Below are 24,111 nucleotides of genomic sequence, written 5' to 3' on the forward strand. Positions count from 1 at the left end.
GCAGGAGGTCAGACTTGTGTCTGTGGCAACAGCATCCATTTGTGATGCTGAGGCTCTGGTTAACTTTAACCGGGAATAGTAGGAACAACATGTCTTCTCCCTTTAGAAGGGTGGAATACTACCCCCGTCGCCAGGACTAGCGAGGGGGTAGTATTCTAAATCGTATGACACCTTACTCGACATGTTTTGATAAAGCCAAACCATAGTTCGCATTTAACCGGGAGGTTCATAATGCACTTAAGAGTTTATGGTATGGCAATATCCTAGAACAGCTATAAGGACATGGTTCCGAAAGCTGCAGACAGGCTCAGCTCATGCTAGAGCACCATCTCAAATAAAACCAAGCACTCTGCCTTCAGGATTGTTAAGCCTGCCATAGGAGTGACTTATAGGTGTATATGTGTCCAGACATAAGGTTAGATATAGGTATACTATATCTAAGCAAGGGGTGAGTACACGACCTTGCCCCAGCTGAGTGATCAGCCAGGTGTGTCAATTTGGGTGACCAGCCAGGGGTGGCATAATACATGCTGCAGCCCCTGGTAGGCCTTGGATGCAACTCTTCCCTGGGTACCTATAGTACACTGTACAGGGGCTCATAAGGTGACCCAGTATCCAATTGGAGATGTACCTAGGGTACATGGAGTCCATTTTAAAGAGAGAGCAGATAGCCTGGGGCCCTGATTAGCAGGATCCCAGGCCAACTAAGTTGAAAACCAGCTAAACACTAGGCAAAAAATGTGGGGTAACAATCGTCAGGTATCCACCTTCCTACACTTGGCATCAAAAGAAACTCCCTCTCTATTCTACAATGACACTAATAATGGCTTTTGGGCATAGCAGAGCCTGATGTATCATGCATAGGTTAACATCTGCATACCTGTTTCTCCGTCCACCTCCCCACTTCGAAATGTATATGTGCACATTGGCTTAGAACCTAACTAACCAGATAAACACAAACGACACAGGTTCAATTCATACTGCAGAAAGGATATTTCTGGCACTTTACCAACACCAGCTTACATCTTCAGTCTGTTTTTTTATTTTAAGGGTGGATGCATCACATGGTCATTGGCTAGCGTGGCTCAGTGACACACACTCATCATATGTAATCATCCTACCCAATTTTCACCTTTATCTGTTACACCATTCTAAGGCAGGAACCAATACACAACATTAGGGCAAGAACTGGCCCCACTGCCTAAAGTACACAACGTCAGAGTACTGTTGAATTCATTTAAGCCCTCCCCCCAAATCAACGTGTCTCCAAAATTAATTTTCTTTTTCGTTGAGGATAGCACCAGCACTTAATTATCGTGCAAACTGAGCACCAGTTAAGGACACATTGATTTCTTTTGTAGGCAGATGGAAATTGAGTGATTTTCCCAGAATCATAGGATGTTGAGCCAACTCTGGAACTCAAACCTGGTTTCCCTGCTCCGAAGTCGGCAGCTCTGGCCATTACACCACACTCTCTCCCCACTTGTAGGGTTTCATTTTTTGTAGTTCTGGTTCTGCTTTAGACGGTGCTAACAGGAGAAATATGCTGGTCCAAGCAGCCTCGTGATGAGAGCCCCTGCACTTATGTTTTAAAAAAAATTACCCACTGCTAGTAAGACCCCTAGTTTTAAGCTTATTGGACTGGTGAAACACCCTTTACTAAGAACTGTTGAAAATGCAGAGAAGACAATTGTGAGGGGTTTGCTCTTGCAACTTGATAAGCACAGGCATGGTAAACTGGCTCCCTGGATCTTCCAAATAAGGCAGAGACCATCATGTGTTCAAAATGCTTTTGGCATTAACACCAGCAATATACTGGTTTAATTACGGGGGATAAATAAATGGGCAAACATCACGTGTTATTATGCAGCTCTCTATGCCAAGAGGTAACCCCAGCACTGATGTAATTGCCTCTTCTCAGTATTTCATCCATATTTAGCCATGTACTCCAAATGGGCGTATAAGTTGCACCAGTGGCTTAAACATATATTGACATTGTTCTCAGAAAGTTCCCTGAAATTGGGCATGTAGCTACAGAATTGCTCAGACGTAGGTAGTGCAGGAATTGGGAAAAAGCTACTCTGGAAACCCATACATTCTGGGTCAAAGTGAGGCAATGGAAAGAGGTTTTTAGTCACGAGGGTCAGAGTCATGAAAAGCAGAGTCTGACAATCAATCTATATGTTTTTAAACTCTACCCCAAAGAAAATGTCAACAAGGACAAATCTGACAGTAAACCTGTTCTGGCTTACTCCATTGGTCACTAAGAGGCTGCATTCTTATGTGATTATGCATATCTTATGTGATTAAGGCACCTGCTGAGGAGACCTTTGTGTGCCCAGCAAATTTCAGGGGATAACAATGATGGGAAGAGTTAATTCTCTTGCTTGAGAGATCTGCGTTTTATATAGTCACCGTTCTGACTCATAATGATTTATAAAGTGCATGGTTACTCCATTCGGAGCAGTACAGAGGGTTAGTGTGTTTCCTGCAAAACACATTGAGTAGCATGCAGGTCACAGATGTGTATTGTATGCAGATGGGTAAGTGGGGTTACTGCTGTTGACACAGAGATCTCTTGTTACTTGCAATTCATAAGCTGCAATCCTTCCAATATAGCCAGTGGTTCTGCCTCCACTCCTCCTAAACAATGACTGTCTGCCTTTTCCAGTTGGTCGTCGCCTTCGCTTTTTTGTACATCATTGGTTGGCTCTTCCGGATGCCTGGGCGGTGCAGACAGTGTAAACAGGTTATCGGATCGAGTTTTCCTCTCCTCCCCCTCTGGTCTTCCGGGAGACTCCTCTGCCTCGTCATCCTCTGAGGCGGACAGCTTTGCTGGAGGGTGTGCGGCTTCTGTTGGAGAAGGCGGCTATCATGGAGGTTCCTCCTCTGGAACGGGGCCAGGGTAGTTATTCGGTCCTCTTCCTGGTCTCCAAAAAGGATACAGCGGACCTGTACCCTGTTTTGGATCTGAAGAGGGTTAATCTCTACATTGCCAGGCCTTCTTTAAAAATGGTTACTTTGCTGTCTATCCTGCATCTGGTGCTTCTGGGGTGTTTCCTTGCCTCACTGGACCTGATGGATGCCTATCTGCACATGCTTTTCCATCCTGCGGATCAGCGATTTCTCCGTTTTGCTGTCGACTCCCTGAACTTTCAGTTTCAGGTGCTTCCTTTCGGCCTTTCATCGGTGCCAAGGGTTTTCACAAAGCTCTTTGCCCTTCTGGTGGGTATTCTCCATTCCAGAGGTCTTCAATTTTTTCCCTACCTGGATGATTGGTTGATTGTTTTTCCTTCTTTCTCTCAGGCTCTGTCTGATGTGGACCAGGTCTGTCGTCTTCTGGAGTCCTATGGGCTCCTAATCAATCACAGGAAGTCCTCCCTGCTGCCCTTCCAGACTCTGAAGTTCCTAGGGGCTCTCTTCCGTATGGATCTGGGGATGGTGTTCCTCTCCCAGATCTTTGCTACGGAAGTGGGTTGTTGTGTCCTATCACTATTACGTGGGCAAGTCCTGTTCATTACTGCCTGGGTTGATACCTTCACAGTGCTTTTTTCCCAGACCTAGGGGTGACTACTATCCTCACTACAGGGGACCCTTGTTTGCTACAAGTATTTTCCTCTCCCAGGAGAGACAATCAACTTTGTTCAGACACCTTTCATTGGTTCTGTCCCAGTCCCAGGTGTCTGCCCGACTCTGGTTGCGGAGTCAGGGGGAGATGGCTTCCACTCTGCATCTCCCCACTTGGGCCCATCTGCATTTGTATCCCCTCCTGCATCACATTCTGGCCCACTGGGATCATGCCTCTAAGGACTACGACGCTTTTATTCCTGTTACACAGGGAATTCGGCCTGCTCTCCAATGGTGGTTGTCCCCTCAGTCTCTTTCTCGGGGTTTCGACCTTCTTCCTCCTCCGCCTCCGGCTGTGATGGTGTTATCAACCGATGCCAGTGCTGTGGGCTGGGGTGCGGTCCTGGGTGCTTCGAAGGCTCAGGGTCAGTGGTCCCAGTTCGAGTCTCTCCAGTCATCGAACTTGGAAGGATTTGCAGGCAGTGTGGTTGGCTCTTCTGTGGTTTGCTCCTCTCCTTCTGCGCCGTGCCATCTCTGTTCAGACCGACAACCAAGCCAATTGTCTAGACTCCCTTCCTCCGTGAAGTCTTATGACTGGCATTGGAAGAACTTCTCCTCCTGGTGCCTAGGGAAGGGTCTGCTTTCCTCCGCCTGTGCGGCTGTACGGGCGCTGAACTTCTTAAGAGATGGGGTTGTCCTGGGGCTCAAAGTCTCCACTCTCCATGCGCAATGGGCTACCATTCCTGCTTTTGAGGGTTCTTCTGTGTCTTCTGTCCCCCCTTTGGTGGCTAGCCTCTTACGGAGTTTTTTGATTCAGTGTCCTGTCTCTCACTGTCCGGTCCCGGCCTAGGATCTTCCCCTGGTTCTGCAGGCCGTGACTGGGCCCCTTTTGACCCTTTGCTCTCTGTGGACCTTAAGTTCCTTACGGCTAAGGTTTTTGGTGGCCATTTCTTCTGGGCGGCGGGTTGGTGAGCTGGGTGCTTTGATGGCTTCCCCCCTTTTTTGCGTTTTTGCTCTGACAAAGTGATTCTTTGTCCTAGGCAGTTTTTTCTGCCCAAGGTTTTGTCTTCTTTCCACTGTCAGTAGGATATTGTCCTCCCTGTCTTTTTTCAGACCCCTCCTCCCCAGAGGATGTGGTTCTGCATTCTTTGAATGTGTTGAGGGCTCTCCGCATCTATTTGGATCGGACCAGTGCCTTTCGTATGGTTGATTCCTTGTTTGTTACCTACAGGACCTCTGGGAATGGCCTTCGTCCTTCCTTATCCACCGTCACTCATTGGGTGAAGTGTGCTGTGGTTTCGGTTTATGAGTCCGCTCACTGTCCTCTCCCTTCTTCAGTCCAGGGTAGGTCCACCCGGGGCGTCTCCTCCTCCTGGGACCTGTTCTAAGGTGCCTCCTTGCGTGACCTTTGTAATGCTGTCACGTGGGCTTGTCCCCATACCTTTGTTTCCCATTACCCATTTCCGTCTTCAGTTGAGGATGGCGGCCTCGGCTGCTTCTGGCTCTCATGTCTTGTCTGCTGTACATAGTTTATGATTTACACAGCTTTCTTTTTGATTAAATTGACCTGTTTGCTGCAATTTCTGGTCTTTCTTTCTTACAATCACTGTGTGCTTTGGTATGGGCTCACTGTTAAGGAATGGGACGGGAAGACAGACGAGGAGGTAATGCCCGTTTACTCACTGGTAATCTCCATTACTCCGAGTCCTGGTCTCGTAATATGCATGGCAGTGTCGCAGTGGCACCCCCATGCATATTGCAGATCCCTGGCGGTTGCGGCAGTCCCAAAATGCTCCAACCACACCTTACATTGGGATAAGTAGGGCTACAAAAAAATAAAAAACAATAGGTGCTATTTAAATCGTTATTTGTGTAATTACTCATACCGACGATGAATGTAGCATTCTTACAGAGCATAAACAAAGTCAAAACCTGCCTCTGAATCGCAGTTTCTCTTAAGTACATGTGAAGTGATAAGCTGTGTGCCTGTTTTCCCTCCTTTGCATTGGCATTTTGGTGTTAGGCTCCAGATAGCTCCCACCAGGATGATACTCAAAACAAAGAAGAGGTGATGGCTTTTTAAATCAGACCATCGTTCTAAGGGAAAATAAGAAACCCCTTCATTGTATTCAGGTAGCTGAATCCTACTCATTTCCGGCACTGACTGCAGGTCTTCTTTAGCATCAATGAAGCAGACTGTCTAATAGTCTTGAGAGATAAGTGCTGCAGGTCTCTGTGGGCTGTTTATAATGAACCCTCTGGATTACTTCATGAGCCAGGAACTTGGCAGCCAGTATTCATTGCAATTGTTTAATTGTACTTGATGTAACTATGTTTGCTTTAATTTCCATGCTGCATTTACCTTTGCCCTCACTTTTCTTCTTTTATTATACATACCAGTAAGCATAATTGAAAACAGTTGTCAGATTGCAGAATACAAAAAAGGAACATACTTTCATGATTTAGCAAGGAAACAATATACAGCTCTATCAGATTTACAACTCTGGCATTGCACAATTTTATGGGGCTGAGTGTATGTTATCCAATGTTCTTGACCTTTTTTCTGTTTGTTATTTCATGTAAATGGTTTATTTCATGTAAATGGTTATGACTTAATTTAACTGATCCCACTTTTCTTTAAGAAATGTACCCTTGAGCTGGGTGAATTCTGACTAGCCAAGAACTTAAGATAGAGGAATTTCAGCAACATGACATTTTCAGCTTACTTTGTCTCGTTTCTAGTACACAACTAGAGCATAGGCACCACAATGCCTCCCCGTGGCTGACTGGTTACCTTTGGCATCTCTTCTCACTCCACACACCAATTGGCCAGAATAAGTAATCATTCCTCCATTCTGATCACAGACCACTTATCCTACTCACAGACACAACATATTGTATCACGGGCCAATTCTCTATCTAATCAATCAATTAGAACATTTGTAAAGCGCACTACTTACCCGTGAGGGTCTCTAGATGCTGAGGGGTGGTGGGGGGCGGGATACTGATCAAATAGCCAGGTCTTGAGGAGTCTTCTGAAGGTAAGCAGGTCCTGGGTCTGCCGTAGGAGGGTGGTGAGGGTGTTCCACGTCTTGGCGGCGAGGTGAGAGAACGATCTGCCGCCGTTGGTCACTCTTCGGTTGCGGGGGACTGTGGCGAGGGCGAGGTCGGCGGAGCGGAGCTGGCGGTTGGGGGTGTGGAAGCTGAGTCGTCTGTTGAGGTATGCTGGTCCGGTGTTCTGGTTCCGTGTTGTGGAGTGCCTTGTGTGCGTGGGTGAGGAGCTTGAAGGTGATCCTCTTGTTGACGGGAAGCCAGTGCAGGTCTCTCAGGTGGGGTGTGATGTGGCTGCGACGAGGGATGCCAAGGATCAGGCGTTCCAGGCATTTGGGATGCATTGAAGTGGTTTCAGGAGTTTGGCCGAGGCTCCTGCGTAGAGGGCGTTCCTGTAGTCTAACCTGCTGCTGACGAGGGTCTGGGTGACCGTTCTTCTTGTTTCGATGGGGATCCACCTGTAGATCTTGCGGAGCATGCGGAGGGTATTGAAGCAGGAGGACGAGATGGCGTTGGCCTGCTTTCTCATTGAGAGAGTAGAGTCGAGGATGAAACCCAGGTTGCGTGCGTGGTAGGTGGGGGTTGTAGCTGCTCCCAGGGCGGTCGGCCATCAGGAGTTGTCCCAGGCTGAGGGGGTGGAGCCGAGGATGAGGACTTTCGTCTTGTCCGAGTTTAGCTTCAGACGGCTGATCTTCATTCACTCGGCGACGGCTTTCAGTCCTTCGTGGAGGTTGGTTTTGGCAGTGTGGGGTCCTTGATGAGGGAGAGGATCAGCTGGGTGTCGTCGGCGTAGGAGATGATGTTGAGTACGTGTAGTCGGGCGACCTGGGCGAGCGGTGCCATGTAGATGTTGAACAAAGTCGGGCTGAGGGATGAGCCCTGGGGTACGCCGCAGATGATCTCGGTGGCTTTGTAGCGGAAAGGGGTGAAGCGGACGCTCTGGGTTCTGCCGGAGAGGAAGGAGGTGGTCCAGTCCAGAGCCTTGTCTTGGATTCCAGCGTCGTGGAGGCGTGTGCGTATGGTGGGGTGGCACACAGTGTTGAAGGCTATCTAACAGGCCATGCTCCTCTCTGACGAGCCACACCTTCAACCTCAGACTGCACTTTAAGCCAGTTAACATCACCTCTTTCCCGCTCATCCTTGCCATTTTGTCTCAAAGACCATTTCCTATGCCTAATAGAAATCCTGATGTTGTCTATGAGAAAACACATCACGATGGCAGAATCTCCTGGGGTTCCATTGATTATAGGGACAGGTAGGAACTTAATCATTCTCTCCTCCTTATGGCAATTTTGTCTGTCTCCATTCTGGTTTCTCCCTGTGGCGCTTTCTTTCTTTACCCTTAACTTTCTTTACTTTTAATCTTCTGGTCTTCCCTCCTTTGCAGAGGGAAGTCAGGGGGCATATGTACAAGGAAATGGCGCAAATTTTGCAGCACCACGCCATTTCCAAAATGCAGTGATTCACCAAATATACAAGACTACAGCGCACCCCTGTATCTGCAGCACATATATAAGTAGAAAATCCCCATTATTTAATGATTGTTTATGTGTTTATGTGCATGAAGGGACACCTTCATGCACAAAAACAATCATTAATGACGGTTTGCTCTTTCTATTTTGCAGCACACATGGAAAAAGCAAAAACAAGGAGAAATAAAAGTATTTCTCATTGTTGCGCCATTCTAACACCTGCTATTGCATGGCGTTCGTTTTTAGCGCTGCTTCAGATTTATAGACGTCAGACGCGGACCCTGGAAGCGGCTACGGAGTGGAACAGACGCAAGACGACCCCCGGATTATAAACTAAATTAACAAACGTCGGTTTCAATCACCCGAACAAAAAGGAGAGAGGCGATTCTCATTGATTACGGCACAAATCTTTGCGCCGTCCCCTGGAAAATAACGTGGCTAATACACAGCCTGAACAAAATAGAGAGAGATTGTTCCCCATCACCACGGCACCATTCTCCGCGCTTAAGCCATTACTTACTCAGTTTGGGATAGTCATACAAGGCGCCCCGAAAACTAACAACATATCAAATAGAAGCCAATGAATAATGGAGCGTTCCGTGTTTGGCAACATTAAAAGGATACCTCCTTAAAAAGTTCTAGCATCCCCGAAGCGGGCCCCCATCTTTTGAAGAGACACACTACAAAAGGTGACCAAATACTTAATTTTCTGAAGTAGAGAGCACACATTAAATCTAGTGGAAGAAATAGAAGCTGAGTGGTCCTGAGGAGAACTCCCAAACAGATAGGAGTCCGAAACACATAGACCATTTTTGTTCCAAGCCATACGATTGTGAAAAAGAAATTAGAATTGTCAAAACAGTTAGAATTGGTGAAACTTCTTACTATGGCTGTTTTTTAAGATAGGAATTCAAGACAGAGTTTCTTGTAAGAGCTTAGATTCAAGGTGTGTGTTTGTGGTATGATGAATGATTGACAAGTAAGCCTAAAGTTTGTGTGTGAAAGAGATAGGAGAATGCTGAGAAAAAGCATTTCGAAAGTATTATTGTGAGTGGGATGTCAAAAATGATTCAAAAATGTGTTAAAACGTGTACATTTTGATATGTAAAATAATTTAAAAAAAAGAAAAGATTTATTTCAGACAGAAAAAGAAGTCTAGGGGTTATATTGTTGGATGCTCAGTATAACTACTCTCAAAAAAGAATTGAAATAAGGCAGCAGTACTGGCATTTGGTAAGTTGTTTTGTAAATCTGGGGCAGCGTCAAAAAGCAATGGGTGTTGCAGTGGAACGCCCACAGCAACACCCATTGCACGCCCCTTTCACGCAGTTACCTGCGTGAAAGGGTACCATATTTACACAGCTGCATTAAGCCACAAAAAATGGCTTAATGCCACTTTGTAAATATGGAGCAGGCATTGCGCCACCGGAACGTCGGTACAAGTGCAGTTCCGCTGCTGCAATCCATTTGTATGTATGCCCCAGAGTATTTGAGAAGGATGGAGAAGGCAGAGAAAAAGTACCAGACAGCAGGAGAGCGCTGAAGAGACAGAGGAGCACTGAATGGAAAATCGGTGTTGCAGAAGAACAGGATGTACTGGGGAAGAGAAGAAAGGGGGCAAAGGCAAAGGAGAATAGGAAGTAGGGCATAAAGATAGCCTAACTTATAAGTAATATAAAATGAAATCTGAGCTGAGGTGGAGGAGGCGGCCTTGTGTTTAATTGACCAGCACTTTGTAGCATCAAGTAGCATGCTTTTCAACCCTATCACTGCAGGAGGTAGGCTATCATTTCCAGCAGCACTACCGTCTTCGGATTTTAGCCTGAAATCCTACTGCGTTTAAATCCCTGCATAACACCATGCATCAATTCCTTTCATGTGAAATGCGAAGAATATAAAGAAGCTTCAGAGAAGTCTGTCAGAGCCCTCCTGTTAAGCTTTACGGTCTTTCCAGCCAGTGAGGGGCCATGGGGTTGGGGGTATGTCACTTTATTCATTGCCACCTTAGTGCCATACAGTAGGTTTTGTACAGGAAGGGTACCCTTTCTGTACAAAATACTATGGCTAGACAAGTTAAAAAACGTTTTCTACTTTGTATGTCAGCTGCACAGCGCAGCACACATCCAAAGTAGGAAACAAAAGGACAAATGACAACATTTCTCCTTTTAATTCCTGCTTTCCAGGAGCGTTAAGTTTTGGCGCTAAATCCTGTCTATCAATATTAGTGAATAGGTTTAGCATCAAAAAGCATGGGCGGTTGCATGGGAACACCCATTTACCACCCATGTAAAGCCCCCTTGATGCAAAGTAGCGATTTGCGCTGCTTTGTGTTACTTTTCCATACAAACTAACGCAGATTCCAATTTGCGTTGGTTTATTAATCCCAAAACAGGTTTATTGTCGGGTTACATGGAAAAAGTAATGCTAACCCGACGCTAAACATTTGAGAATCTGGGCTTTGGAATCTTAATGTAGGATTTAGAGTGGCAGCTGCAATACCATGGGGCGTTAGAGGCCCCATGTCTAGCTATATTTAAAGTTGCCCAATGCAGAAACTGCTATTGCCACAGTTTGCGGCGGCAGAAATAAATGTAAACTAGTGATCAACACTTTGCGTTTTTTCCACAGACAAATCTCCAAAGCGGGTGGCGGTGTTTAGCAAATTAAAAACCCAAAAAAATAATGTCCCTTTCATTCTGGGAGCTTTCTTCAAATGCATTAGTGTCATTTGTTTATTCTCCAGTATTGGGTTGTCTTTCATAGATTCACATGCCTGAATCATTCCCCGTCGTCGGAGTGGGAGTCCCACGGTACATAAAAAAGCAGTAATATGCCATAATAACATAGAAAAAAACTTGGTATTAACCAACCAGGAAGTAAAGTAGTCCAAGCCAAGGTACAGGAGTAAAAACTTCCACACTCATGACTATCCTAGTCATTTTGTATAGCCCAAACTGCAGCCAATCAGGCGACAGCACCCACCAGAAAGTTCTCCCCAGAGGCTCAGGCTCTCAGATTTTCTACTGCAACAGAAGGTCTGGCACATCAATCTATTGGAGCTCAGAGCTATCTTCCTAGCCCTCAAGTCCTTTGGCGCAATCATTCAAGGGGCCATAGTATTGGTTCACACAAACAATACTAAAAGTATGCATTATTTGAACAAACAGGGAGGAGCGCGGTTGGTTCGTCTGTCTCAAGAAACCCAGGAAATATGGGCATGGCTAATACGACACAGAATCAATCTTTTGACTGTTCATGTACCGGGAACTACAAACGTTCTTGCGGACACCCTCAGCAGGTCAACGGTATCCACCAACGAATGGGAACTACATCAACCGACGGTGGATCGGATTTTTCAACAGTGGGGTCATCCAGATCTAGACCTCTTTGCGACCAAGAAGAACAACAAATGCCTGTTCTTTGCAAGCTGTCATCCCCACAAAGACTCTCAGGGGAATGCGTTTTCGATCAACTGGTCTCAAATATATGCTCACGCCTTTCCTCCGATACCGTTGGTTCCCAGGGTTCTCCGGAAGATGAAGAAAGAACCGTGTCACCTGATTCTCATCGCCCCCAGGTGGCCTCGCCAATACTGGTTCCCCGAGCTCCTTCTCCTATTGAAGTGCGAACTGATTCAATTTCGACCATTACCGAATCTCCTCTCCATTCAGGATGGTCAGATTACCATCCGGACCCGGCTTCTCTGAAATTAGCGGCATAGCGCCTGAGTACCTTGAATTCTCCCATCTGAATATCTCTGCAGATTGTAAGGAGGTACTAGCCAAAGCAAGAGCACCTGCTAAGATAAAGACATACAGACCTAAATGGAAAAGATTCTGTATCTGGTGTCACTCAGCTGGGATTCATCCTTTTCAAGCAAGCAAGATATTGCCTTTTTTCTTACACCTGGCAAGATCAGGTTTATCTCATGCAACACTAAAGGTGTCCCTAGCAGCCATTTCAAGGTATCGCCAGGATGGGTCCACTTCTCTTTATTCTTCAAGAATAATACGGCAGGACTTTTCAGAATGTTTCCTCCAGTACTTCATCCACCTCCGTCATTGCATCTCAATATAGTGTTAGCGCAGCTCATGCGCCACTCTTTTGAACCAATTCACAGAGTGGATTTAAAATTTCTAACATGGAAAGTGTCTCTTTTGTTAGCTTTGACTTCATCTAGAAGAGTCAGTGACGTCCAGGCTTTCACTGTCCATCCACCTTTCTTACAGTTCACGTCTAATTCAGAAGTGCTCCTCATGAACCCAAAATTTATGCCTAAGGTACCTTCGGACTTTCATCTGAACGAGCCAGTCATCTTAAGAACATTTTTCCCTAACCCGTAGTCCCCTGCGGAAAGGGCATTGCATACACTTGACATCAAGAGGTGTTTAAAATTCTATTTGCAACAGACCTCTGCAATAGGCAAATCCGATCAATTGTGTGTCGCTTATGGAAAAATTCAACAAGGACATGCAGTGTCGAAACAGACAATAGCTAGATGGATCTCTGCAGCTATTGACTTTTGCCATATTCAAGCAGGAAGACTTTTACAGGCAACTCCAAGGGCTCACTCTACAAGAGCCGTGTCTTCCTCTACTGCTCTCTTCGCTGGGGTCCCTCTTCAGCAGATCTGCAGAGCAGCGACTTGGTCCAGCAGTCATACTTTCACCAAGCACTATTGTTTGGATGCAGCCAGCGAGACTGATGCTTCAGTGGGTCAAGCAGTTCTGCGGAATCTTTTCAGATAAGGTGAGCCTCTGTTTCCCTCCTCTCATTTCTTTTCTGACGCCTATTCATGCTTATTATGTACATTCTCATGTGACTGCAAATTTCATGCTTTTAGAAATGAGACATTTTATTATATGATTATGTGTTTTTCATATGTACAAACTTATGCTACAAATAGCGTCTTCCAATCATATATATATATATATATATATATATATATATATATATATATATATATATATATATATATATATATATATATATATATATATATATATATATATAGCATTATGATCTTGAGAACACAGCTGCCTCTCCTATAAACCTCGCATTCATGTACGGACATTCTTATTCAGTTATGTCAATTCTAGCCTAGAGTTTGCACCCAACGATTCTGGCACCTGCACTTTCAGGTTATGATCAGTTGGTTCTTAGTGTTTGGGAGTAACAACGAATCTACATTACTTACATTGATGTGTTTAAACATTATGTATAGATTACCACTTGAAACATGTCATCCGTTCATGTGTTTTTTACTTAGACCTTATGAATTTTAATGCTTTTTTGTAACTTGGAATTTTGATATGTTGGTTTTAATATCCTTTTATCCAAGACTCTTTTAGAAATTTGCATTTTTGCACTTTTTGCACTTTATTTAGACTTGCACTTGCACTTCAATTTTTCACAGAGTACATCGGACTGTAATAGGAAGTTTTAAGATTTGAGGCCATTTATTGTGGAAACATGGATATAAGCACTTGATATGAGGTGAACTTTGGTACAGCTGTGAATTAGATAAGATGCTGCGTTTCACCCGTAAATATAGCAATTGATATATATATATGGTTGTAGGAAGGATTATTTTTTTACCTCCTATTTTTCAAGTGTACATATATTTATATGGATTTATTTATATTCATATGAATTTATTAGTATTTATTGGTATATTTATAATGCGAGTTTGCACAATTATCTGTTATCCATTATTGGTCCAATGCCCTTAATATGTTTTCTATGTCTATACATATGGTGACCTGTGTTGAGCCCTTTTCACAGTATATAAACACTACTATTGGCCCTTTACTGTTATGTGATCAAGGCTGCAGGGACGTAGCCGAAATGCGTCATCCTGGTGGCAATGGGGAAATAAACCACGTATATTTCACATTTCTGGCGTTTGTGTGATCTGTACCAGTTGAAGACATCGGCGATTGTGGCCGAAGTTCAGGACTTTGGAACTATATATATATATATATATATATATATATATATATATATATATATATATATATATATATATATATATATATATATATATATATATATATATATATATATATATATATATATATATATGTATATGTATATATATATATATATATGTATAGCTATCTACTCTGATTCAGGCATGTGAATCTATGAAAGACACCCCAATACTGGAGAAGAAAAAACTTAATTGTAATCTGTGGTTCTCCAGTATTGGTGTCTTTCATAGATTCACATGCAACCCGCCCACCTCCCCTCGGAGGCTCATAGGCTAGATTGGTTTACCATCACTCCTGTGCGAGAAAATCTGAGAGCCTGAGCCTCTGGGGAGAACTTTTGGTGGGTGCTGTCGCCTGATTGGCTGCAGTTTGGGATATACAAAATGACTAGGATAGTCATGAGTGTGGAAGTTTTTTCTCCTGTAGCTTGGGCTACTTTACTTCCTGGTTGGTTAGTACCAAGTTTTTTTCTATGTAATATTATTGCTTTTTTATGTACCGTGGCACTCCCACTCCGACGACGGTGAATGATTCAGGCATGTGAATCTATGAAAGATACCAATACTGGAGAACCACAGATTACAGGTAAGTAACTATTGTTCTTTTTCTGTGATATACATATGTGGGCGTGGCCGTCCTGGAGAGGGAAAGAAATACAAGAGAAGGAGAATGGCATCGGAAAGGGGGCCTTAAATAGGGCAGCACCTCAGAAGCCATACTTAATGGCAAAGAGGGAGTTTCCTAAAGCATGTTTCTGAAAGCGGCTTTGCTGTCAGAAACCCAGTGGTTGCTAGGAATATCCAGAGGGGTAGAAATACTGGAGTTATGCCAACTGATAGTGACTTATTTTGACGTTCTTTGCCTACCCTAAGCGGGCAATACATCTATGCCCATAAATATGAAAATATTTGGGTGGAGTAAGCAAATTCTAATAACAGTAGACATGCAATATAAGCATGGTCTGTTAATTGTGATTGGTACAGTAGTCCGATTTTACAGATGCATGGTAGTCATCTCATAAATCTATTTTATTTGAAACAGCTGAATACATAGGTCAGCCTCTATTTTAGTTTAAGGCAGCAGAATAATTTGGACCAGACACACGTGTTTTACCCCCTCAATGGCGTTCAGGCATGGGGCTTTTTCAAGGCTAAAGTAGATTACACATCAAGGATAATGTAATAGTTTGTCTCCAGAAGTTGCAGATGGCCCATTTAGGGTTCTGATCCTGTCCTTGCGGTCCTAAACGTATCAGCGATAGGTAGGCACCAGTGATTGCACATTTGAAAAGTACTTGTGAGTGTTCACATCATTGACTTCCTCAGTATTTTAATCTCAAAAGGTCAATATCTCTGTTGGGCGAAGGATTGGCCAAGTCTCTGTGGACCAGTGCTGAAGTGTCCCACCCAGTGATCCACAACCTCCAATGGAGGCGGGAGAAGTGAAGGTTGGACAGATGGGACATCTGTGAATTTATGACAGATGTTGCGTTACCACTCGACCCTAAATCAGGCCGTCAGTCTGTTTGTTTTGCTTCCTTTACTTCATTCATACATTACACTACATACCACAACATGGTCTCAAAGTGCACAAAAACACACAATGCAAACTTGGAACTATTAGTTACTGATACCTGAATCTCTTAAGAGTCATGTTGTCAAATTCGTCTTGTGCTTAGATTGTCCTGCTTCCAGGCGCAGGCATCAAGTTCAGACCACCAAGCTTAGCCTTAGAGTTCAAATCTTGTGAGACCACCATATACATGGAGTCAGGGCCCGCAGATAATATCCTAACTAGTCAAAATAATGGTCCTCAGGACTGGATAGTGCTCCTTGGATCTTACCTCAGACGTGACAGCTGTCTCCAGAAGGGCTGCCACCACATATGCTGTCAAAGCAATTTTGCCATGGATACCACCCTGAATGGAAACAAAACAGCTCATCAAACTTTTGACTTATGTAAAACTGGGTTCTAACTTCTGGTTTACCCCCCACTGTTTTGGTATGTAGCTGAGCTTAGGTTTTGCATTCAGTGATCTTGGTAACAGTCATATTACATACCCTTGTGAAGTCCACACAGCTAATTACATACAGCATGCAACAACCCAGGTGAGACGCAATTCAAGAACTGTTCTGCCCAAAAATGAAAGAACTTTTCTGAGCTCAAAATATCCTACCCAGCCTTCTCTACAATACAGATTTCATGATTTTGTTTATCCTGAATATTTTAGTATTATTCACTGTTAGACCTGTCAGCCCTAGGGTGGTCTTTCCCTATTTTTTTCGCCCTTGCCTCATTTTTTCCACCTTCTTTTTTGTTGGCCTTAGCTCTCCGAGCACCTTCCCATTGCTAATCAATGCTAAGGTGCAGGTGCTCTCTTACCCCAACATGGCTGCCACTGACCCCTGCTACTGGAGCGTGGTCTTTTTAGGCGCACTCTAGTTGCCAGGAGCTGGCTGTAACCCCTAAACATTGTTGCCATACCAGCCTGCCTTGCCTGCCCATAGCTAGACTAGAGAAGCTTCTGGAACCTTCTAGAATAGGGGGCGGAGTCTGTTTTTGCCGCCTTAGAGGGTGGTCACCTGACCTGGGCATATATAAAGAAGGGAGGGAAAGTTTTTAGTCAGTTGGGGCTTCACTGACCTGGGGGACCCTATGCAGGAGACTTAGGCGGTAGGGCCTAGTCAGAAACCTATACCACTGGGGTTGATAGGGTTTAGGCACTGCCCACCAAGCTGTGTAAGGAACACTGAACTAGCCCACTGATCTGGCCCAGCGGGAGGGGAACCCAGGGACCACCTGCAGTGACCTGCTGAGGAATCCTGTCAGCAGCCTTCAACTCAACCCCCCCCCCATCTCAAGAGACTAAGGAACTGCTTCCACAAAGGGGCGCCATAACCACCAAGCGCCAAGAAGAAACCTAACTGCCCACAGGACTGCTGGGCATCAACCAGGTACCGGCGCTGTATCCCCACTGCGCTCCCCTGCTCAACCTGTGCCCCCCTGTGTGGCCCTGACCTGTTCTGACCAAACTGAGCTACTTTCTAAGCGCTCCTTACTTAGCGCTAGTCCTGCCTAATTCGCCCCTCAAGCGCTCTTGTGGGTGCCATCTGAGAGGTGCTGTAATTGTGCCTCAAGCGCTCACCTGCCGAATCCTGTGAGGAACTTCCAAGCGCTCCTTTGACCATGAGGCGATGCGCGGCCTGAGCGCTGCGGGCGTCCTGGCAGCGCTGCCCCTCAACTGCGCTGTCCGCAACACATCACCGCTGCGCCCAGGACCGCCTGCTGAGCCGACACTGCGGCCATCTGCCCCCTCGGCGGCCCCGTCAGGAGAGGGCTGCCGCCGTATGCCGAGGGCCGCGCCAGGCCCGGAAGAGTGGGGGTAGAAGGCGCCGTCATCCGGCGCACCCTGGGGCCGCTATCACCACTGCATCCGGTCCCAGAGTGACGAATCCCCGCGGCGGTGTGGTCTCAGTCATTGTGTGCGTTACCTGTCTCAGTGGATGTGTGTGCTGTGTGATCACTTTACACCTAAGCCTTTGGGTGCCTACCTGCTCGGGCCAAGCTACCCCCCGGGGAACTGGGGACCCCTGTTCCTACATTCACGTTAAACCTGATTGCTTTAATAGCATTCAGGATAAGCTTTAATCTCCTAAATAAGGTATGACACACTTATATGAGGTCCATTGTTGAAGTGGTCCTGTCGACGAGGAGCATCAAGGACTGATTAACTAAACTGAGCTTCATTCAGAAGCTATGAAAATAAACTGAGCTTCGTTCAGAAGCTATAAAATCCAGCTACAACCTTTGAAAACATTTATATTGTTGTAGATGCCACCAAGTAATAATTGTACTGCTGTTTATGGAAAGATGTAAAATGTACTCTAGTGGCTAAGCAGGTTACTCAGGGTCTTATCAGTCTTATGTTCTATTATTATTATAACTTCAACTCCCTGTGCTTCCATTCCTTCTCTACCCAAACTGGGAGTCCTTAAGAATTTACTAACTAATTATGGAAAGAACAAATAGGTTATGTCATGTAATGTTATTTGGTATTTGTAAAGAAAAATATTTGACAATGCCTGTGCCACTAAAGGGCCATACAGTGTCCTTATTTTTAACATGGTTGTGTTTTCCAGTGTCTATGTCTGCCGTTGTCCCATCTCTTAGTGTCTATCCCCCAGCATCACAGCTTTTTAGTGTCCTTGTCTTTCAGTGTTTGTGCCTTCACTTGTTTGTCTCATCCCATATCCATCTCCCCCCTGTCTGTTGATGTCTGGGTTCTGCCACTCTTGAAATGTGTCTCAGTGTCTGTCTCCTAGTTTCCTAGTTTTCCACTGTCTGTCCCCCCTAAGAGGCATATTCACCATGGACTGACTCCCCTGGGACATGTGTCCCAGTGCCATTGTCTGCCTCTGTCTGTGTCTCCAGATGTCCAGGTGTCCCAAGGCAGTGTCTCTTCATGCCGCCCACTTTCTGTAGTGTCTGTGTATCACAGTATGTGTCATCTGAGATAATCTGACCTGTTTCTTGGCGTCATTTGTTGTTGTGATGTTGATAAATTTTCATCTAATGCAAAGGGTGAAACAGGTTTCCATATGAGGTTGTCATTATATATTCCAGCAGACATCTTCGGTTGTTGGAAATCAGGAGGAAGTAAGACAATGGAAAGCTATGATCGCTGCAGCTATTTGTCCATTTCTTTTCTTTTCGTTTCCTGTCTAGCAGCATTGAGAAGGTCTAATAAACAGCCTCTGTAAACAAACTGTCAGTGAGGGGCGTTTACCTGCTCAAAACATAGAGCAATAAAATTGTGAAGTGTTGACGCTGAGATCTTGTCACTTCGGTGTGAGGTGTTCATATCCAGTCTTCGCCTTTTGCAGGATATTACTTCCCATTCAGATGCTTGTACTTTAACTTTTCCAATGAACCGTGCAGGCCTGCAAGTGGTGCAGTGTGAAGTGGTTTGAGCTAAATGGTGTGGGCTCACTAACAACTGACAAGATAAAGTTTGAAAGCACCCCTTAAATGTGTTTTGTAGCAAAACAAAGATGCCAGACATAGCCCCTGGCATCAGTTCCTGTGCACCAAAGAGGGCAGCTGCTCCTTTGGCATTGTGCATTTTACAAGCATGTCCTTTTACTTATCAATATCGTAAAAGCAGAATCTACACATTCTAAACATTTTGAAAGTTAAACAGGCTTAGCAATACTCATTTAACGGGTTGGATAAGGCCGCACCCATTGTCCATGCACATACCAATTATCCTATTGCATACCTAGTCTGCCTTGATAAACTCAGATGCTATATCCCCATCCCCAGGTGGCCTACCTGAATGTCCTTGTTCAGTATCCTGCCCATGGCTGGAAAGGAACCGTCGCCTTTCTGATGCTGAATGATCCAGGCCTTCGCTGCCATCAGCTCTTTGGGATCAATAAAGACGAATCCTCGCGATTGTGCAAAGGACTTCAACACAAAGGCAGTTAACCTAGAAAGGAAACCAGCAAGGATATGCTTACTGCAGACATGCCTGATACAATGTTCAGTGCACCCCCCTATAAAATCATAACAGACAACTGCTTTCAGTTGTGAGCGCTCCTCAGATTTTCTTCTGGGATACCACTCCTCCATGTGGAGGAGCCATGTGGCCCTCCTTCCTCAAAAAAAATAAAGAAAGAAATTAAAACAATCATTGGCATAGCCAATAGGTCTCGGTTTTGGCACCTTATAAGTGTTTAGTTATCCAGCACAATATCCTTGGTGCAACAACATCAACTGTTGCATGGCTAAACATGTATAGGGTCCTAAAGGCGAGACCTATTGGCTATGCCAATGCTTGTTGTTTTTGATGATGGCAGCATAGGCCCCATAGAAGGAGAAGTAGTATTGCATTCAGAATCCTCCATGCCTGTTGAAAGGATGCTAAAAGGAATATAATCCTCTAGGGGAGCTGATAAAGATGTGCAAAGCATAGACTTTGTTATCCCCATCAAATTTGAAAGTAGTTTCAACTATAATCATCCAAGGAGAGAAATATAATCCCCGTAGGAGGTATTCAAGCATTATATAGAAAAAAATAAACCTACAGCCAAGTGAAGAATGAAGAATATGGCCAAAGCTACAAGGTGCAAAAAAATTACAGCCAGGCAACCAAATAATTCCCTTGTTAAAACATCATGAGGGAATAAGACCTGATTTTAGGAGAAAAAAAAGTTCTTTAGTATATCCTTATAGTGACTGCCAGGCTCATTATTGCAATAGAAAACTCACCCAAGTGTGAGGTGACGCGCAGTAATAACAATCTGCCACCCCCAGCATCTTTTGCCAAAGACATCATCATTTGGGTTCTTTCTTGAGAGGTTTGAGAGTGAGGAAGCAGGTTTCCGATTGGTCACAATAGATATATAGTAAATGTAATAGCTGTGCAAGGCTGTTAACCACATGAATGCTAAAGGTAATCCTCCAGGATGCTGACTTTTCTTGATTCCCATTGTTCATGATGAGCTCAGCTCGTCATCAGTGTATGGAGGTGTACATCATGACGAGCTGAGCTCGTCATGAGGGTCCAAGGAGTTAAGATTTGCTTTTTGTTGATTTGCTACCAATGTATCTTTGTTCTCTAAAAAATCAAATTAACTTGATTATCAAAAGATTTGCTTTCTGTACTGCCAAATATTTGGTGGATACTCACAAAACCTGGCACCTGATTAACTGCCCTTATTCTTAGGTTCAGGCCACGTAAGCTTTTAAAACAGAGAGGTTGCATTATTTTTGTCATCAGGAGAAACAATGGTGAGCCACAAAGCTGCTATAAATGTGGTGAAGAAATAAAAATGGGCCTTCAGGGAAGGCTTATACACAAACTGATCATCTGGGTATGTATTACGCACTCTGACATTACCACAGCACTTGAATGTTGATCTGCGTTCCTCCATCTTGCTTGACTGCCCTGGTCAGCATGGTGTACATGGGCTGGTCTAGAGCCAAATCACCTAAAAAGCTGCTTCCCCTACTCCTTCAGGTTTTGCTAGAGGCATCAGTAAGGATTGTATGTGTGAGGCAAAGCAGTCTCTGCAGTGTTATCAGCCTCCACACCACTGTGATTTTGGAAGGCAAAGACGCGACTAGATGGCAGTTCGTACCAATAGGTTCGAGGCATGTGGGCTGCTGAATTCATATCTGTGCATAGATCGCCGCCTAGTGTTGGGTCCGGATGATCGAACATTGTTGTCCTGGAAGAGTCTTCGAAGTATCACGAGATAGGTGGCTCCTCCCCTGGACTACAGTGCGCATGGGCATCGACTCCATCCTCAGATTGTTTTTTTCCGCCATTGGGGTCGGATGTATATTGGTTCCCTCTAGTCGGAATCGATTAAAAAAAAAAAAAAACTTTCTTAAGGCCCAAAGGTCTTTAGTTTTCTTCGTCGGTATAGTCTTGTGTTCGGTGCCTGATTCTTCCAGCTCGGTTCCGAGCCGGATTCCATAGAACCGCGTGCTTTTGGCGCGGAGGGCCCAGTCGACGCCACAGACCTTATCGACTACTCATCATGGAACGGAGCCCGTTCAAGAGATGTCCCGTCTGCATCTCCAAGTATCCCCACATCGACGTCCACCCGGTGTGCAACAAGTGTCTGTCGCCGGATCATGATGAAGCCAGTTGCATGGCTTGTTCCTGTTTCAGGTCCAAGAAGACGCTTAAGCATCGACGCGCTGCGCGCCTGGAGGCCCAGCAAACTGCACCGGCTCCTGTGGACATCTTCGATGCCGGGGATGATGAGGAGGGAGCGGACCGGGAAGATGGTGAAAACCTGTCGAATCCCGCGTCGGAGGTCGACTATAACTACGACACAGACGCTGAAATGTTCGAAGCTGAAAAAGTCGTCGACGAGGTAGGGGACGATGACGGGGCCTTTGGGGCCACGGAAGATAGCTCGAGCGAAGAGCTAACTCAACCTGACATTGGGGCCGTAACGCTTCAGAAGGCTCAGGTGGAGGGATCGCCACTAGGCCTTACCCAAGATCTTACAATGGGTTCTACGGCCCCGCCTTCGGGCTCGGCTACGGACATTACTATTGAGCCGCACCCTGCAAACTCGAAACCAAAAGTAAAACCAATGGTCTTGACGCAAGCAAAAGCACTGGTGCCCCCCTCGAAACCGAAAGTGCGCATTACTTTGGTTGGATCGAAGGCCTCGGAGCCGTCAGCGCCGACAAAGCAGAAGGGTGTTGTCGATCCGAAGACACAGGTCAAGGGCGTCGAGACGAAGTCTGCCACGCCGAAGACAAAGGTCAAGGTGCTCGAGCCGAGTAAATCGGCACCAAAGACGCTCAACACCAACAAAGGACTCGGTGATCCGAAGGTTATCGAGACTCCGCGTCAACAAGACAAGGCCACGAGCGGCACAACCCGCGAGTCCACGCCTAGTGGTGCCTGGAAGGATCCCGTCGGCCCGACGCAACCGTCCGCCGCTTTCTCCAAGCAAGTGGCGGACTCCCTAATGCGCATCAAGGAGAAGGGCTCGGCTGTCGGCCGGAAAGATCCTCCACCTTCGAAGCCGGTCGAGAAACTTCTCAAACCGTCGACGCCCATTCACTTCACGTTGCCGCCGAAGGTGGCAACGAAGGCTTTCACCCCTAGGATGGGCGCCAGCGTGCCCGAGAAGGTGCCCTCGGTGCCGAAGTCGACGACGGTGGTCCCCACCTTGAAGCATCGACAATCTTCATTGGAAGAACAACAAGAACACTTTATCGATGCCGAAACGGGCAGACTTTCCCTCCATAAACGGAAAATTGTCCCGGAACAGCCAATGGAGTCCTACAAAATTCCTTTAAAGAAAAAGAAGGATTCCACTTTGACTCCTGTTCTTGTGGAACCACTTTCTCCACATGCCCATGATGTCTCACCCACTTACTCTGACGTGGACGCTGGGGAAGGCGATGATGAGGATGAGTACAGCTATCCTGTCTACACAGACCCTGAAGATACCATTGAACCCTGGGCAGCTGGTGCTGACCCAGGTGATCCTCACTCTGCCCCAGACACTCAACTCTATGCTGTGAAAACGTCGCCTACAGAGGATTCAGCGGCGTTTAATGCCCTCATTGAACGAGCGGCTAAAAATCATGACGTCCAGCTCCATGCTGACCCCATTGAAGTGGACTTTCTTTTTGACACCTTTTCCGTCTCAGAAAGAACTGTCAAGACTCTACCTATGTTGAAGGGTGTCTTAAAACATGCTGGGGAGATCTTTAAAGAGCCTACCAGAGCCAGGGTGATAAACCCTAGGATTGAGAAGAAGTATAAACCTGCGCCTACTGATCCTACTTACATCAAGGGACAGTTGCCTTTGGACTCTTTTGTTGTTTCAAATGCCCGGAAGAGGGCCAATTCTCAAACAACGGGTGATGCTCCCCTCCCAGACAAAGAATCTAAGGTGTTTGAGGCATCAGGGGGAATCTGTCGCATACTTGATCTTGGATATGGAAGACTCGGCGGAGGTTCTGGGAGGTATTTCTCCCTGGGACGAAGCCGCATTGGTCGGGGTGGACCAGCGGGCGTATGATCTGTGCATATCGGTCAGCCAGGATCTTCCCTAGAATCTTACAATCAGCCGACAGGAGTGTGATGGGTCGGTATGACCCCATGTGGAGCGGATCTCTGTGAGGCTTGAGAAAGGTGACAATCACGGACTCCCGTAGCGACTGGGGCAGTTTCCCTAAATGGAGTGACGCCCCGAACATCCGCGACAGACGGGGGACCACCAAGGGAGAGAATGTTGAGTAGTATTCTAGTGGGAAGCCGTCCAGTCCCGGTGCTTTATTCCGGGACATGGCGCGTATCGCTTGGGTGATGTCAGAGGGAATTATCTTGGCATCTAGTATGCGCTTGTCATCCTCCGATATCGTGGGCAGCGTCAGAGGGTCTAAAAAATGATCCGCGGGAAACGGGGAACAGTAGGCCAGGGCTTCGTACACTTGCGTATAATGGCGTTGGAATGCCAGGAGAATCTCGGCTTGTGATTGCACTA

At 45.7% G+C, this 24,111-nt stretch overlaps 1 protein-coding gene across 2 annotated transcripts in view; it reads right to left on the minus strand.

Annotated features, from left to right (window-relative positions):
* CPAMD8 (C3 and PZP like alpha-2-macroglobulin domain containing 8) overlaps nt 1-24,111 on the minus strand; it is a 1,208,079-nt gene that overhangs the window by 687,319 nt on the left and 496,649 nt on the right. For both annotated transcript variants that reach the window (XM_086946939.1, XM_086946938.1), the window contains exons 28-29: nt 19,415-19,571; nt 15,927-16,001 (exon numbers count right to left, since the gene is read on the minus strand). In XM_086946939.1, coding sequence (XP_086803065.1) covers nt 15,927-16,001; nt 19,415-19,571 — 232 coding nt within the window. The remainder of the gene's footprint in view (nt 1-15,926; nt 16,002-19,414; nt 19,572-24,111) is intronic.

Source organism: Lissotriton vulgaris, chromosome 12 (genome assembly GCF_964263255.1).
Source record: "Lissotriton vulgaris chromosome 12, aLisVul1.2, whole genome shotgun sequence".
NCBI classification, from domain to species: Eukaryota; Metazoa; Chordata; class Amphibia; order Caudata; family Salamandridae; genus Lissotriton; species Lissotriton vulgaris.